This window comes from Ischnura elegans, chromosome 12 (assembly GCF_921293095.1).
Source record: "Ischnura elegans chromosome 12, ioIscEleg1.1, whole genome shotgun sequence".
Classification (NCBI taxonomy): domain Eukaryota; kingdom Metazoa; phylum Arthropoda; class Insecta; order Odonata; family Coenagrionidae; genus Ischnura; species Ischnura elegans.
This window is the reverse complement of record NC_060257.1, coordinates 33,231,616-33,246,995: the sequence shown is the minus strand read 5'-3', so window position 1 is coordinate 33,246,995 and position 15,380 is coordinate 33,231,616. Positions and strand designations below refer to the sequence as shown.

The following is a 15,380-nucleotide window of genomic DNA, read 5'->3' as shown; positions in this document are numbered from 1 at the left end:
CATTGTCTCCTCTCCTCTGCTTTCCGTGTTGATTTGTACTTGCCTTTTTAATTTGAGAAAATAAAAAATCTAATTGACATCTTCAGGCTTTACTTTGTAAGAAGTAAAGATTAAACTTTTGTAGCAATCAATAACATATTAAAAAAGCACCCCATGCTTGATAGACCACCAACCATATGGTGAATTTTTAAATATAGTAGTGAATCTTACAATATATTTCCTATTTTATTTTCAATATAAAAATCAATTGCCGAAAAAATTGGTAGGTAGAAGTAAATTTTCAATTTTATGCTAGTCTTTTTAGGTTTTCAAAATGCTTCCGTATCCCTTGGAGATTGGCAGTAGGTGTCACCGTCAAAAAAATTGTATACAATTTTTAATCTTTGTATGCAGGAATCCCTGCGTACATTTGTATTCTATTTGTATACAGAATGTATACAAATTTGGCTAATCACAACTTGTGATGGGGAAAGTGTTGATTATAATACAGTGTCTTAGTTAAAGTTTCTTTTTAAAATATGTTATAAGGTATGAGTTTCAATTCAAATTTTGAAATAATATAGTCATAGCATAGCAACGTCTGCCTCTCACAGTAATCTTCAGTAAAAAAAATCATTAAGGATTATGCATTAGAGTGGTGTTTTAAAGCCACAACCTGTTTTCATGTATGTATTTTTATTATCAACAAATAATGACTGCATTTTATGTATTACTTTTTAGTGGAACAGTAAATATGTAGTTATTTTGAATAACATTAAGCATCTAAACTGTTTCCGGTGTTGGCCCTTAGGCACAGACCTAGAAAGTAATTATTAATTTCTCTCTACTAGTACAAACGAAATAATGAATAGATATTAAGTTGAGCTACTACATTGAAAATGTTCATCAATGGGAAAATTCCAGTACAACTTGAAATAGGAAAAGATAAATATACCTATATCTTTAAGACTAGTTTTTATACATACGAATTATCTATGGGAAGGAGAATAGATGTTCACCCACCAGCAGTTGGGCAAATAGTGAAATGCAATGCACTCTTAATCTAGCCTTTAATGGTTTTTATAGAACTCAGACTCCTGACAGATTACTGTCAAATCAATCAAAAAACCAGTTCCTTAGAATTTATTTTTCCCTAACTTTTATAGGCATTCGAATGAATAGAAAAAAGTGAGTCTAATTTTTAAATGCATCATTATTCTTAGGTATGAATCATTTTTATTATCATTTTCATTTCGACTATGTTGTTAATTCTTATTAATAGGCCCTTATTTGATGAGGTAGCCAGGCGACGTCGCCAGTGACAGTAGCTGGCGACACACTTGCTACCATATCTAGTAGCCAGTTCAGTAGCCATTTTTTCAAACCAGTGATGTGTACTGACCGAGTGGCGAGGTGAGACTAGTGACCTAGTGCAATACAGTTGCGTATGCTACAACGCAGCATTGCCAGTAAGGGTAGCCAGTAGCAACCGGAGTGGTGACGGGGCTCGGTAGCCAGTCAGTCGCCAAAGTGTGACTACGTCGCTGGCTACCCTCGTGTAACAACATCCATTAGAATCAATGACTCGTGACATGCTGAGCAGCCACTTTCATCGCCGGCAAGGTCGCCTGGTTACCTCATCTAATAAGGGCATAATCACGCAAAAACTAATTGACTGTAGCTTTGGTGGTCGACAATGATAAGTAGACATATGGATGTATGCTGCTTGATGAACCACAATATATGGCATGATGTTTCATGACTCTCTGAAGGTGACTTCTTCATGGGAAATGATTGGTATATGAAATTCTTCCAAATTTAAGATATCCCCAGTAGAACTGCTGCAAAAAAATACTGGTAAATGGGATGTGTAGTCGAAACTTGGCTGAAAGATTACAAACAAACTATGTATTTGATTGGGGTGCACAAAAAAGTCAAGACAATAAAATTTTATTCTTCTAAATTCCATGCACTTCTTTCAATAATAGATGTGTTTCAGGAGGGCTCATTGGTGCTGTCTCTTCAACCCACTCGTGGTATTGGGCAACAGGTAATCCCAAGGCTCGGCATGAGCGGTCGTTAAACAGAAATGTTGTAATGGTGTTAATGGCTATAACAGCAATGCATGTTTTTTAGCCATACTTTTTCGAAAAGAACGTGAGGACGGACACCTATCAAGCTATGCTGGAGGAAAACCTTTTCTGGGATGTGGAGCATGAAAACTTCAGAAATGCTGAGGAACTGTGGTTCCAGCAGGATGGAGCTCCTGCACACTGGTCTAAGGCGGTCCTCAATGTGCTACAAGAGAAGTTTGGCAATTGGCGAGTGTCCAAGGGGACAAGTTGAGTGACCTCACTCCATGTGCCTTTTTATGGGGATTTTTAAGGAAATTAGTCTATAAAAAAACATTTATCAATGTCGAAGAGCTGAAAAGAGAGATAATAAGATGTGCAGAGTTTATTACCCCGCTTATTCTAGAGGACATTTTTACTCGATCATTTGTCTAGCAAATTCAATTATGCCTGGCACGGGAGGGAGGTCACGTTGAATAATGTGTACGTATTTACTATTTATATTTTTTATTATTATTATTTATAAATATGACCTTGACTTTCTCATTAATATAAACCAAAATTTTATTTTCCTTTCAATGCGCAATAAAGTTTGCAATTGGCTAAAATCAGCTCCCCTTCCTCTTCTTAATAACTAATTTAGTAACATTGATATGGGAACAGCACCACCCTTTAGAACACCTTTTCAAACCTTTTGCTGGTCATGGTGTTTACCACTATGTACACTGTTTTGCACATCCTTGAAAACCTTTCGGTTGGCAGGTAGATTGCCTGGATATTTCTGCACACACCTCTGTGAATTATGACCAACTTATGACCTCAGGAGGTTAACACGTTGACTGCCATGCCGGTCATAATGACCAGAGTCAAGTGGCTCCCATCACACCACGCCGGTCATACTGACCTGCCTTCGAGCGACTGTTTCAAAGTGGATTTCTGACCCCGGAGTGACCAGAATCTCTCGCTAATGTATGGGCCATGACAGTTATGGAATCAGAATATACCATATTTCTCCGAATGTAGTCCCCCCCCCCCTAATTTTGAGGCTTCAGTTTCGGGAAAAGTTAAAAAAAATGCATTTGAATATAGTCCCCCCCCCTTTACTTTTACCATGGGCATTTTTGGAAAAAAAAGGGGGGACTATATTCAGACATACACGCTAAATATTTATTTTGAAGTAAAGTATAAAAACACATTTAATGTTTAATGATCCGGGAATAGTTAACGGAATGAAAAACACCAATGGCATCAGAGGACATATCTACTAAAAACATAATGGCGGCCCACGTGTTAACAAGTTAACAAAATGAATACTATGTGTACTACGCACCTAACTTGGTCACTGTTTGGTTGGGGACATTAGTTTCCCTAATACATCAAATCATACCTTTATGACCTTTGACCCCCCATTATGACCTTCAGAGAAACATCAACAATACTGATAAATGAACTGCAAAACTGACTTGAGCACCCTTTAAAACCTATGGTTCCACACGTTCGTTGTCACGATGGCCCGATGTTTACCTCTATGACCCTTGACCCCCATTGTGACCTCCGGAGGTCAAAAAATCAACAATACTCATAAATGAACTGCAAAACTGACTTGAGCACCCTTTAAAACCCATGGTTAGACACGTTGGTTGTCACAATGGCCCGACGTTTACCTCTATGACCTTTGACCTCCGTATTAGCCTTGGAGGTTAAATAGTGGATAAGACGATTATGTATTTGGACAATACCAATGACTTGGGCACCCTTTAAAACCCATGGATCGACACCTTTGTTGGTATCCTATTCGTAGTTTCTGTTACTTCCAATATAAAATACCAGCAGCAATCACCAAGTTGTGGATAATTGGATGCTAGAGTAACTGGAGGGAGACAGGATGGACTCTGTAATACCTGACCAGTGCACTGCACAGGCTGGACAGGTTAACAAAATTAAAAATAAAATATTAATAAAATGCTTTCCAAAAAATCATATCATTTAAAGAATTTACTCCCCTGAATCCTTTCATTGTATTATTTCACAAGAATAAAAAAAAGTATTTAAAGTATTTTAATAATATACAGCATGACTGGGAGGAACAAATATTAAATCATCCTTGAATAAGTAAACACAGCAGCCATTTACGCAGCTGGAAAAGGTATATCATCACCGTGACGGAATTGCAAAGGTTTAAAATGAACAGCAATTCAACGCACATGCAGTTACAGGACAGTTGCCAAACTCACAAGAAATACAGCTTGAGGATTAAATAAATTTTAGCCATTCTTAAAAAAATGAAATTTGTTGAATTGGATGCAACTTGATAACCTAACCTTTTTAGTGCTATCCTTCTTCCCGGGGTGCAGTCGAAAAATGCGGAAGATATTTTAATAAAATGTAGCAACTAGGAAAAATAAACATTATGTAGTTAATTTTTTAGATATCTTTAAGCGGTATTTTTTTTAATTAATGAGATTAAATTGGACAATAATCACAACATTTTTATACGTTTACTGATACATAAGTTTTTTTATTTCAATGTCCTCAAATTTAACAACAATAACGTAAAAGCCGACATATCGGCGCGCCACACTTTTCAGCCGAGCGGTAAAAGCCGATATATCGGCACGCCACACTATAAGGGTTAAGGTACAATGTACACTAACTCTCCACTTAATAACAATTGCATAGTCCACATTGCAAAGGTAAATTTCCTTATCAACATAAAAATGAAAGAATTAAGCCTTTAACACACTCAATGCTGAGAAAATTTATCATAACGCCACGCGGAAAAAATATTTTGCAATAATATCAGATATTGTGTCTTCCTTAATCGTATACAATCATACATAGTTAAAAAATCATTTAAATGTTCACTATTAATAAAGAAAATATTAAATATTATAATAAAATTATAATAAATATATTATAATAAAAAGAAGGCAAAAAATCTGCTGCAAGCAAACAACATGTATCCAGTCACAGGAGAAGACACACTGAGACGCTGGGCACAATTGCAGGGTCTAGTAGAAGACGCGGAGGCAGATGGCGGGCCGAGAAACCTAACGAGACCGATGCCTTGTATTCAAGGCATCCGCATCCTAGGCTAGCGCAGGATGCCTTGAATTCAAGGCATCCGCATTGAGTGTGTTAAGTGCAAGCCGGCTGATTCATTGGGTCCGTTGGGTATGTGCAAAGAGTTCCAAGGGCCTAACTATCGGCATGGTTCTATTACACTCACGCTTTTTATTTTTTGTGCTCCATGTAGCTTCTTTAACTTTTTAAAACTAATTGTCATGCTTTAACATACCCATAAGTATTGGGGGGAAAAATATTTTCTGAAAATTCATTATAGGCTTTACAAAAATTTTTAAGTGCAAACCTACAAATTTGCCAGGCAAAATAGTCTAGCACTATACGGGTTAAAGCATGCAATAGAAAACCATCATGATAAAAGAAAACAACTTTATTTTGAATTTCTTTAGTATATTACAATACACCTACAGCTGTGCAAACCATTATGATGACAATAGACACCTTATTTAACACTACAGAATGACCAGCTTCACAATACACCCCCATTAAGGAACATCCTGGCACTGTCCAAGGAGAAAATATTTATAATGATCCCAAGTTCTTTACCTAACATTAACACAATTGTCAGAAAGAAAAACTCCTTAATTTACCTTTGGACTGACATTTTCATCAACGATGATAGCCTATCCAAAGGGCATTATAATCCACCACATCACATTCTCAAGCTGCAATATGATGTTTTGATTAGTCTCTCATATCAAGGCCATTGAGTTGCCCATGCAATGGTCTTCTGGGAATGAATGAGTGTTGGTGAGGATATAACTATTAACACCTAAAATACCTCAAGGACTAATTGGCTGCTTCCTAACAGGGGTAATGTTGCATCTTCGGGTAACTGTAGCCAAACAATAAGTTAAACACAGCAACCTCTAACTGGGTACTTTACTTTAGGATATATCTTCATTCATAAATATCTTCTTTGTCGGCAACATATCTCACAATATCACCAGGCTTGAATAGCTTCTCTGCATCAGTATCAGGAATTTCAAATCCTAAAACAAAAGGAAATCAAAATTAAATAAAAACAAGATATAAAAATACTGTATAATACTGTGTGTCTGTAACCATCAAGTTGCTTAATGCAGATATAATGGCAGATATATAAATATTGTATTAATACTGGATGTTTCAAAATGAATAGCTGGGTTTTAACACTTTCTTATACACATTACACTAAACTTACAACTACAAATCATACATCAAATGAAACAGAAATTAAAACAGTTTTACATGAAAGCCTGCAAGTACTCAATTTCAAACATTTGTCACATTGCTCACATCAAGACAATATGCACTTTCTTCCCAAACTACACATTCCATCTTTGCAAATTGTATTACACTAAAAGCTTTCTATTCGCTAATCCCCATCTTTGCTACTAGAAATTTCTCATGGATGGCGGCGCAAACATTGTGCACAGCGGTGCACATGCATATTGTTCCCAACAAACAAAACTGTTTGAGTTGCTCTTTTATTTGATACATCATTTATAGCGGCAAGTTAAGTGTAATGAATATTATAAGGTGTTAAAAACTCGCTATTCATTATGAAACATCAAGCAAAACACAATTTTGTCAAATTACTGTATTTGCATGAATCTAAGACAATGTTTTTTCCCTCCCAACTACTGCAAAAAAAAAGGTCTTATCTAATAATTTGATACAAAATTCTCGACTTCAAATGCTGATTGCATAATTTTTTGCGGGTAGTAAGTATCATCTAAATTATATATACCCAAATTGGACAATAGATAGCTTTGAAACAAAAACCGATATTAAAAACGGCAGCATCATAATTTACTTAATTTTACCTTTTTGGACAACAAAATAGCATTTTTTTAGCAGGAGGCAAAGATTCGGCCACCACCGATCAGACATACTTCTATTTAGTCCTTGAATTCGCTTACGATAACCTGGGTTTGTCATCAGTTTTCTTAATTGTCACCTCGGTACCTCTACTGGATAGATAGTAATTTAATCTCACAAATTCAATTCCATAACTTTAATTGACCACGAGATCAGTATTGGCCTGCTGTAAATTTTCTCAGAAAAAAGCATGTCATATTATTCTTGCTGTGTTCTTGAGGCTAGAAGCTTGCATAAACAATGTTTTTATAGTGATTTTAAATTAGCTTCAGTTTTACTGTGTGTTCATATTGAACAAATTTGGATATGTCAAAAAGCTGACATGATGGATGAATTGAGAACCATCAAGTTAAAAGCAGCTGATCCACTTAATAAAATATGCATGAAATTTAAGTCTTTTCTCATCAAAAAGAACATTGCTTATTAAAGATGCTTGCCACCTTAAGTTTTGGAATAATAGTGGTAGGAAACCAGAAAGACTTCACTAAGACTTCATAATTTCTAATGTTGTCTGCTTCAGTGGCACGCAAAGCAAAATACAACAAAACTAGGGATTACGGTTATTTATAAAAAGGAAATGGTGCTTTAAACACAAATTTCAGCATTAATTTCATAATATGGGAGTGATGCCTGCACTTTGAATGCTTGAAAGCATTCCCCTCAATTCTGGTTTCCAATAAACAACAAAAATATCTTAATTAACCTTCTAAAATTACAGAACAGCAAATAATTACATCTACCACACAATAATTAATACTTTGATGGTGATGTTCAGATTACCAATTGGTCACTCAAGTAGTTGTGCTTCAATATAAACATGGCCTCCTTTAGAACTAAATTATTAAAGGAGGCCATGATATAGGCCACCCTATAACTTATCTTCTGGTAATTTTGTGTAAAACAAAGGGAATATATTCAGAGATACACGGTAATTATTTTTCAAAATTAAATATTTTTCCTTAGCTGAGTTCCACAAAAAAGTTGTCTTAGAATAATATTCTTCTTAGATATAAGCAAATATGCTAATTTTAAATCCTCGAACATAATACTGAAAGCAGAAGGCTGGCAATAAACTTCACGGTAGTTTAAAGAAACTTTCCTGGTTAGCAAACATTTTACTTAAATCAAATTTTGATGTATTTAATCTAATGCTCTTTACCATAAGCCTTTCAGGGTGTTAACTCTGGCTATTACTAGGAGTTGTTAATTTTAGGTTAAGGAAAAATAAGAAACTCTCAACCTAGGGAACAGAGCCGGGTGGGGGTCTTTTGAGCCGGCAGTCACTCTCAAAGTTTTCCCCCAGGACAACTACCCATGATACATCTGCTAAGGAAACCACCTACAGAGATTTATTCTCTGACACTCCATTTTTCGATAAAGTTTCATTTTATAATGTCTGCCAATGATCAACAATGAATTAAAATTTCAGTATTATACAAATGAAATACATAGCAGATTTAATGAAATGTATGGCATTCACATCCATGCGAATTGACAACAAAATCTCAATATAGGCAACTAGCACAATACCCAAGCTCTTACGAAAAATTTCTGGCCTCTTGTCTGCTCACCACAATTGTGGTATGTATTACTTTCTTATGGCCCGCTAATGTTAGCTGTAGTTAACCTTTAGCGACCATTTAACCAGATTGAACACCCAGGGGACCTATGCCCGGGGAATTTTCCTATGAGTACCACTCCCTCAAAGCTCTTCAAGGTTGATGAAAAGAAAAATACGGTCTTGTGTGATGGAAAGACAATCTTAGAAAAACAAGTAATACTTACCGAATTCATCTTCTATTGCCATGATAACTTCTACATGGTCCAAGGAGTCAAGCCCAAGATCATTCATGAAGTGAGAATCTAAGGTAAGCTATGAGAAAAATTAAGAGAAAGATATTACAAAAGCATATATTCACAAAGATATATTAGTTCCACAAAGAAAAAATCATTTGTTTTGACTGGGATATAAACCCGGATCCTCCCGATTTCTGTTCGAGTGCTTAAGCTACCCAAAAACTTAGGTCACTCTTTGGGAACTTATGGACTAACCAGACAAGATGGTAATATAAAATGATGGAAAATAATTAGAAAAAAATAAATAACTCTATGGAAAAATCTAGATACATACTCAAAAGCAACAATACCACTGAATACTATCAGTGAAACTCGTAATTGAAGCAACAGCAAAACAGAATTACTCAATAAAAAGGAACCATTAGCCAAAGATTCATTATTTCCACATCTTACACTTTATAATACATACAAATTGAAAGCAATCCATTACTTTTTAAGGCACTGACTCCTAGAAAATCACGCAGTTTCAATTCAATTTCTCTCTTCCTATCCCAAAATAATATCCACACATATAAATGAAGAGGTACCCTAATGTTAATATCCATATTTGGCTTTTAAATCAAAATACATAGTAGCCATTATAAATCAAAACTTACCGGCTATAATATCTTGAAAATAATAAGCTTTAGACATGGCTGAAAAAAATCAAGGGCAACACCAAGATATGATTCAAGAGAGATCAAAACGATGATCAGTCATGTGTATTGCACAGTACTTCCGAAGGGTCTTATGCTGGATTGAATCCAAAGAATGGACCATGGTGACACAAAATGCATATTAATTTCTTAGGAAAGACAGGAACAAGAATCTTTTTAAAATTTACTTTACAATCGCTGCTTTTCCAAATGGTCACATGGAGAGACAATTACCTTCAATTAGAGAAACAACCAAGAGCTTTACATTGAACTTGAGAATAAATTTTAAAAGACACCCAATATATTATGCCTCATCCTTCAAATTGATTACTACGATAACACACTCAACAAAATAGATTATTTCAGGTGTAACATGGTGGAAATACTGGATACTATTGATGATTTGCACCGACTCCATTCAACAGCCATTACTGGGCTGTTTAAATTTTGGGTTAATTAAATGCATATAAAACTTATTGAAACTGGCACAATCCCATTTAAGTCAAAGAACATAGCAAATTATTAAAAGTTTTAAAAATTATTAACTAGCATGACAGTTTGCACTAGTAGATCGGCGAGGTAGTTCAGATACTCATATGTTGCCCAGTTACACTCAATTAGTACGAAAAACAGAATTTATTCGGCTTGAAAATGGAAAGGCAAAGTGAAAAACAGACATTTTCAATTGAGGACAAAATGAAAATTATAGAGAGAGTTGATTCTTATGCCGGAACCCAAATCGATCTGGTGAAGCAACTCGGATTACCAGTCTAAACACTGCATACCATAGTGAAAAATCGTGATGCGACTGTAAACCATGAAAACCCATGCAGACATTTGTCAAAAAGGAGAAAATATGTGAAGAAATCCACATTTGTAGAATTAGAACAAATGCTGAGTGGTTTTTTGGTGCAAGATCATCAAGTGTCTCTATGAACGGCATCATCTTATGAGAAAAAGTATTGTATACCTCCACAAGACTGGGAATCAAAGATTTCACGCCTTCTTATGGTTGCTTGGATAGACTCAAAAATTGGTGCAATCTTGTATGTGAGACTGAGTGGTGAAAGTAAAAGTGTTAACATTGAGACTGCAACTCAGTGGAAAGCATCTGAACTGATTAGACTTCTGGAAGGTTACAGCCCAAAATATTTTTTCAGTACAGATGAAACAGGATTATTTTTTAATGTGCTGCCAGCAAAAACACTGTGCCTCAGAGGGGAGCAATGTCACGGACAAAGACTTACTGTCTCATTAATCACAAATTCAGATGAAAGTGAGAAACTTCAGCCGCTAGTGATTGGCAAATAAAAAATTCCCAAGTGTTTAAAGCATGTAAAACAGTTGCCAACTAGATACACCGCAAATACCAAGGCATGGATGACCTGAGAAATTTTTGAGGATCAGCTTTATGCTCTGGATGCAAAAATGGGGTCACAGATCAGGAAAATTCTGTTTATTGATTGGGTCCCATCCCATCCACCAAATGTACAATTAAGAAATGTACGGTTAAAAAATGTACAGTTAAAATTTTTTCCGCAAACTGTACCAGTGTGCCCAAACCATTGCACTTCTCTCATTTATAGTGCATTATCAAAGAATGATTGTACAGAAATTGATATCTCTGCATGGTTGTGGTAAAGACATAAAGACAATGAAATTGAGGGTACTGGATGCCTTGCACTACATCTCATGGGCCTGGAAACAGGTTAAGAACTCTACAAAATACAACTGCTTCAGATGGGCAGGTTTTCATGCTAATAGTATCAAAGAAATTCCATCTGACTTGGCGAGTGACAATGACACTAAATACAACCAGTGAAATCTTCTCGAGACAAATGGTAAATTTTCAGATGTGTCAAAGTAGATTCATGTGTTGTGACAACTGTGGTAGAGAGTGTAGATGACATTTCGGATAACTGCCTAGAGGAAGTTGCAGATGAGGACACACAGGATGAAGAGGCTCCTTTACCTTCATACCAAGACAGAGTATGTGCTGTTCACACACTAAGGAATTGTTACGTGAAAACTGCAGTGAGCAAATGCTTGATGAACTGTAGAAAATTAAAAAAGAAGTGCATGATATCAATAGACAGAGGAAGCCCAAGCAGTTAAAAATAGCAGACTTTTTTCTAAGTGATATGTTAAACAATAGATTGTTTTCATGATTATTTACAGCAAGTAATACTGTAATGTCACTGCCATTGTAATTCTTGTGTATGTTTGCAATATCTTCTTTCAGTACATATTCTCAAATAAATAAACGATACTAATCCTCTGTTTCAGTTTATCAATCAGTCTGTTTTATTTATGGCATATCCTAAGAAATAAGTAATTAAAACTGAAAATTCTCAATTTCACACTACATATTTGCATTTTTCACTTCTTTCCCGGAGACCGTATAAAAGTGTAAATAAGGGGTTTTAATGTATTTATTTCAATTAGCCTTATTCATGCTCACCCCATCTCACTGCACTAATCCCTATGGCCTGCATTGGACTGGAGCAGTGTACATATGAAATTATGCCACAGAGTGGTAAAATAGGCTGAGCAGGTCTGATACAAGTCTAGGAAAATTACTAAGTATACGACCTGAATTTTAACGCTATCTCCATTTCTCAATAAAGTCAAAAATTTCAGCATAACACCATATTTAGGATTATATAATATAGTATGACCGACTTTGATGCTTAGGAAACAATAGTTACATAACCAAAGTTTCCAAGTAGGCTTCCGCGGAGATTATGATGAATTCTGCTGGTTTTTCCGGGTATTCTTCCGCGTATGGATAAACGCGGAAGAATACCCGGAAAAACCAGCAGAATTCAGTTACATAACCAGTTCATGACCAATGCTGATTAATGCATCATTCATTCCAATTTGTTGCTAATGATACATCAGTCTCCATCTAATACATGATTTGTTAAGCCATCAGCATAAATGCTCTTATACCATTCCAAAGCCAATGAATTTTTTCATTTGGGTCAATTTTGATAAGCAGATATGAAGGTCAAACTATGGAGTAATTGAGATTCAAAGATTTAATTTGGTAAATGTAAATAAGAGAAAAGGGCAAATTATGCAACAAAATAACTATTCAAATGATGACTATAATATGTAATAGACAACTTCATGTGCATTTGGCAAATGGGAATATAAATTATTCCTACTTGAAATCAGAAAAGAAGGGAAGACATTATAATTAGAAGACATTGAAACCAGCCTATTACCAAGGTGCAATTTCACAGTGGAATTGATTTCATTTAATAAAATAAAAATGAGCAGGTGATCTGAAATTAACAGACAATAAATCCATACAAAAGATGTTGCATGCAGTGAAATGCAGAGGTTAATAAGAAAATGTACGAATGTAAGTAATGTAATGAAAATGTACATAGGTAAGTCCTTAGCAAAGTAAAAATAAAATGAAATATATGATGAGAGGGAGGGAGGGAAGAATGGAATATTTTATTCATGCAGTTTTCAGCTACTCTGTCATTGCCAATCCAACTATAAATCAATCATCAAAGTATGGGTCACAGCAATTTAGCCTTCAACTTTTCCGAGCCTAATGCCCAAAACTGTTGGAAATAAAAATTAAATCATTCAAGCAAAAAAAGAATCAACAAATACCAATATCACGGGGTTACCACTGCACCACATACTTCAGTAGCATTAAATATCAATATGCAAACAAAATGTTAGGTTCCCCATTACATCCCAGATGATAGTCACGATGCTGTAATACCTAAGAAAATTAGGATCAAAGTTTGCAGTACTTCATTTACTTCATACATACCACAATTGCTGAAATGGAAGATTTTCATATCGAATTGGTGACCTATATTTAAATGAAAACCCTATCTTTTTACCACTTAAACAAAATTTGGAGAAAAAAAAACGCAAGCATAACCTGAGAACGTTAAACTATATTCGGGCCTGATATAAACATTAACAATATTGCATTAACCTGTGACATCACAAGGTAACCGCCCCGACCCTTCCAAGCGAGAAATCATTGATACCAATATACAATAAAACAACGAAAAACATAAATTATAATCCTTCGAAGAGTAGCTTGGTTAAAGTTAATCTCTCCCAAATAATACTACACACAAATTTTTGTCAAATTCCGAACAGGGATGGGGTTAGATAACATTGTTAGTAGAACCTCAACATCTCCCAAAGATGATATATACCTTGTTGGGGTCGATTTTATCGTACAATTTCAGGACCAACAACACTCGGTCCCGAATCAGCTCAAGGGTTAGAGGATCCTTGGCGCTGTAAAGTCTTTTCGGTTGCAGAGTCCTCTGAAAAGACGGGAAAAGAAACACTTGAAAATAAATATACCTTTTGTGCACCGACTTTTTCATTTTCCTTGAGTGCCTTCATAACTCTCTCTTCTATCTCTTCCTTTGAGCAAGCAAGAATGCGAAAATTTCTTCGAAAACTGGGATACTATATACACGGAAAATGACCACATTAAGCAAGTAGCAAAAGCGTAACAACTCACACACAACTATATTAAATAATACAAAAATTAATGTGAACGTCTAAATTGTTCTAAACTAACAAATCATCATGTACTGACTAAATTGAGAAGAACTTCACGAGGGCACCGGTTGAGCACATACCACATTTAATGAAAGGAGAGTATTAGAATTTTGCTCTGCATTAAACTGTTTTGTATGCATTGTTTTTCCATGAACTCCGACTAACGAAGCTCTTTGCGCACAAACACGCAACGCACGGGAACTTCTCACTAGGGAACATCTTAAACCTTGAACTAGCGCAGCCATTTTTCTTCTGCAACGGGGTCCAGAGAAGTCCCATAATTCTTCGCGCGTCGTATTTATAGAAGTTGACGTACGAAACGCGCATCAAAGTAGGCGGGATTGTATTTTTAAAATTTAACCGCATTTATCCCAGAACTCTACAAGCCGAGAGTTCTTGCAGTGGCGCAGCGAGGGGGGAGTTTGGGCGATAAACCCCCCCCCAAACCCAGAGAAATTTATAAGTTTAATCCATTTTACTAAATTGGATTCATATTACTTATAAAATAGTGTAAGGATTAATAAAATATCCCTCACAAAAGCCAAAAAAGACACCTTTTTGAGCCATTTATCTCAAAAATTTATGGGGGAGAGCCCCCGCATCTCCTGCTTCCTCTGGTGAGTATTCCATACCCTCCAGACCCCCAGTATTAGTTGCGCCTAAAACCTCCCCTAGCCTTAATTCCTGACTGTGACCCTGAGTTCTTGGATCCATTAGGAATTGTAAGGGTAAAATAATGGATGCGATAATCAAGAAAGTTGGTTGTTTATAAAAAGGAATAATCTCTTCTGATTAAAGTCCACATAATTCCGAAAAAATCTGAATTAAAGTTCAAGCACAATTGATAGTTAGTTCAGAGTACATTTGATTGGCCACTTTGACACTTTGGAAACAGGTTTAGGGAAGGGCAGCGAGGGCATTATGATGCTAAACATGGGTCCTTCTCACAAGAAAGAAAGACCCATGTTTATGGACGAAAAATCCTTAAAATTATCTATGCTTCCACCTCCTGAAGTATTGCAGATTTCTCTCGAAACACCCTGAATTGGCATTATAATCATGGGTGTCTTATTAAAATGATTTGGCTTATCCTTATATTGATCTTTACCCCCATACTTTTAATAATCCATCATTCAAGTCATTTCTAACCTCAGTATGCATTCAGGGCCGGTTCTAGACATTTTTCTGATGTAAGCAAACAACATAATTGCGTCCCTAAAAATAACCTGAGAGAAGGGATTCTCTGTGGATACATTTTAAATTAAGTACAAATACATACTTAAGGAATAAGGGTTGAGACTTAACATCAGCGTCATGGGTGTACCCAGCGAGG

General features: G+C 35.7%; 1 protein-coding gene across 1 annotated transcript; it reads right to left on the bottom strand.

Moving 5' to 3' along the window:
* Window positions 1-5,490: 5,490 nt before the first annotated feature.
* LOC124169099 (acyl carrier protein, mitochondrial) lies at window positions 5,491-14,325 on the bottom strand. The gene is made up of 4 exons (XM_046547583.1): window positions 14,128-14,325; window positions 13,690-13,803; window positions 8,784-8,871; window positions 5,491-6,127 (listed from the first exon to the last, which is right to left on the bottom strand). The coding sequence occupies exons 1-4, from the start codon at window positions 14,290-14,292 to the stop codon at window positions 6,036-6,038; spliced, it is 459 nt and encodes a 152-aa protein (XP_046403539.1). The 5' UTR covers window positions 14,293-14,325; the 3' UTR covers window positions 5,491-6,035.
* Between the last annotated feature and the right edge of the window lie 1,055 nt (window positions 14,326-15,380).

Bases quoted from the DNA above. Each gene is read 5' to 3' on its own strand.
- LOC124169099 (XM_046547583.1), bottom strand. From the start codon at position 14,292: ATGGCTGCGCTAGTTCAAGGTTTAAGATGTTCCCTAGTGAGAAGTTCC. The intron at 13,804-14,127 runs GTATGTGCTCAA...CCGTCTTTTCAG, and splicing joins CTCTCCTTTCATTAAATGTG to AGGACTCTGCAACCGAAAAG. The intron at 8,872-13,689 runs GTATATATCATC...TTTTTCTCATAG, and splicing joins ATAAAATCGACCCCAACAAG to CTTACCTTAGATTCTCACTT.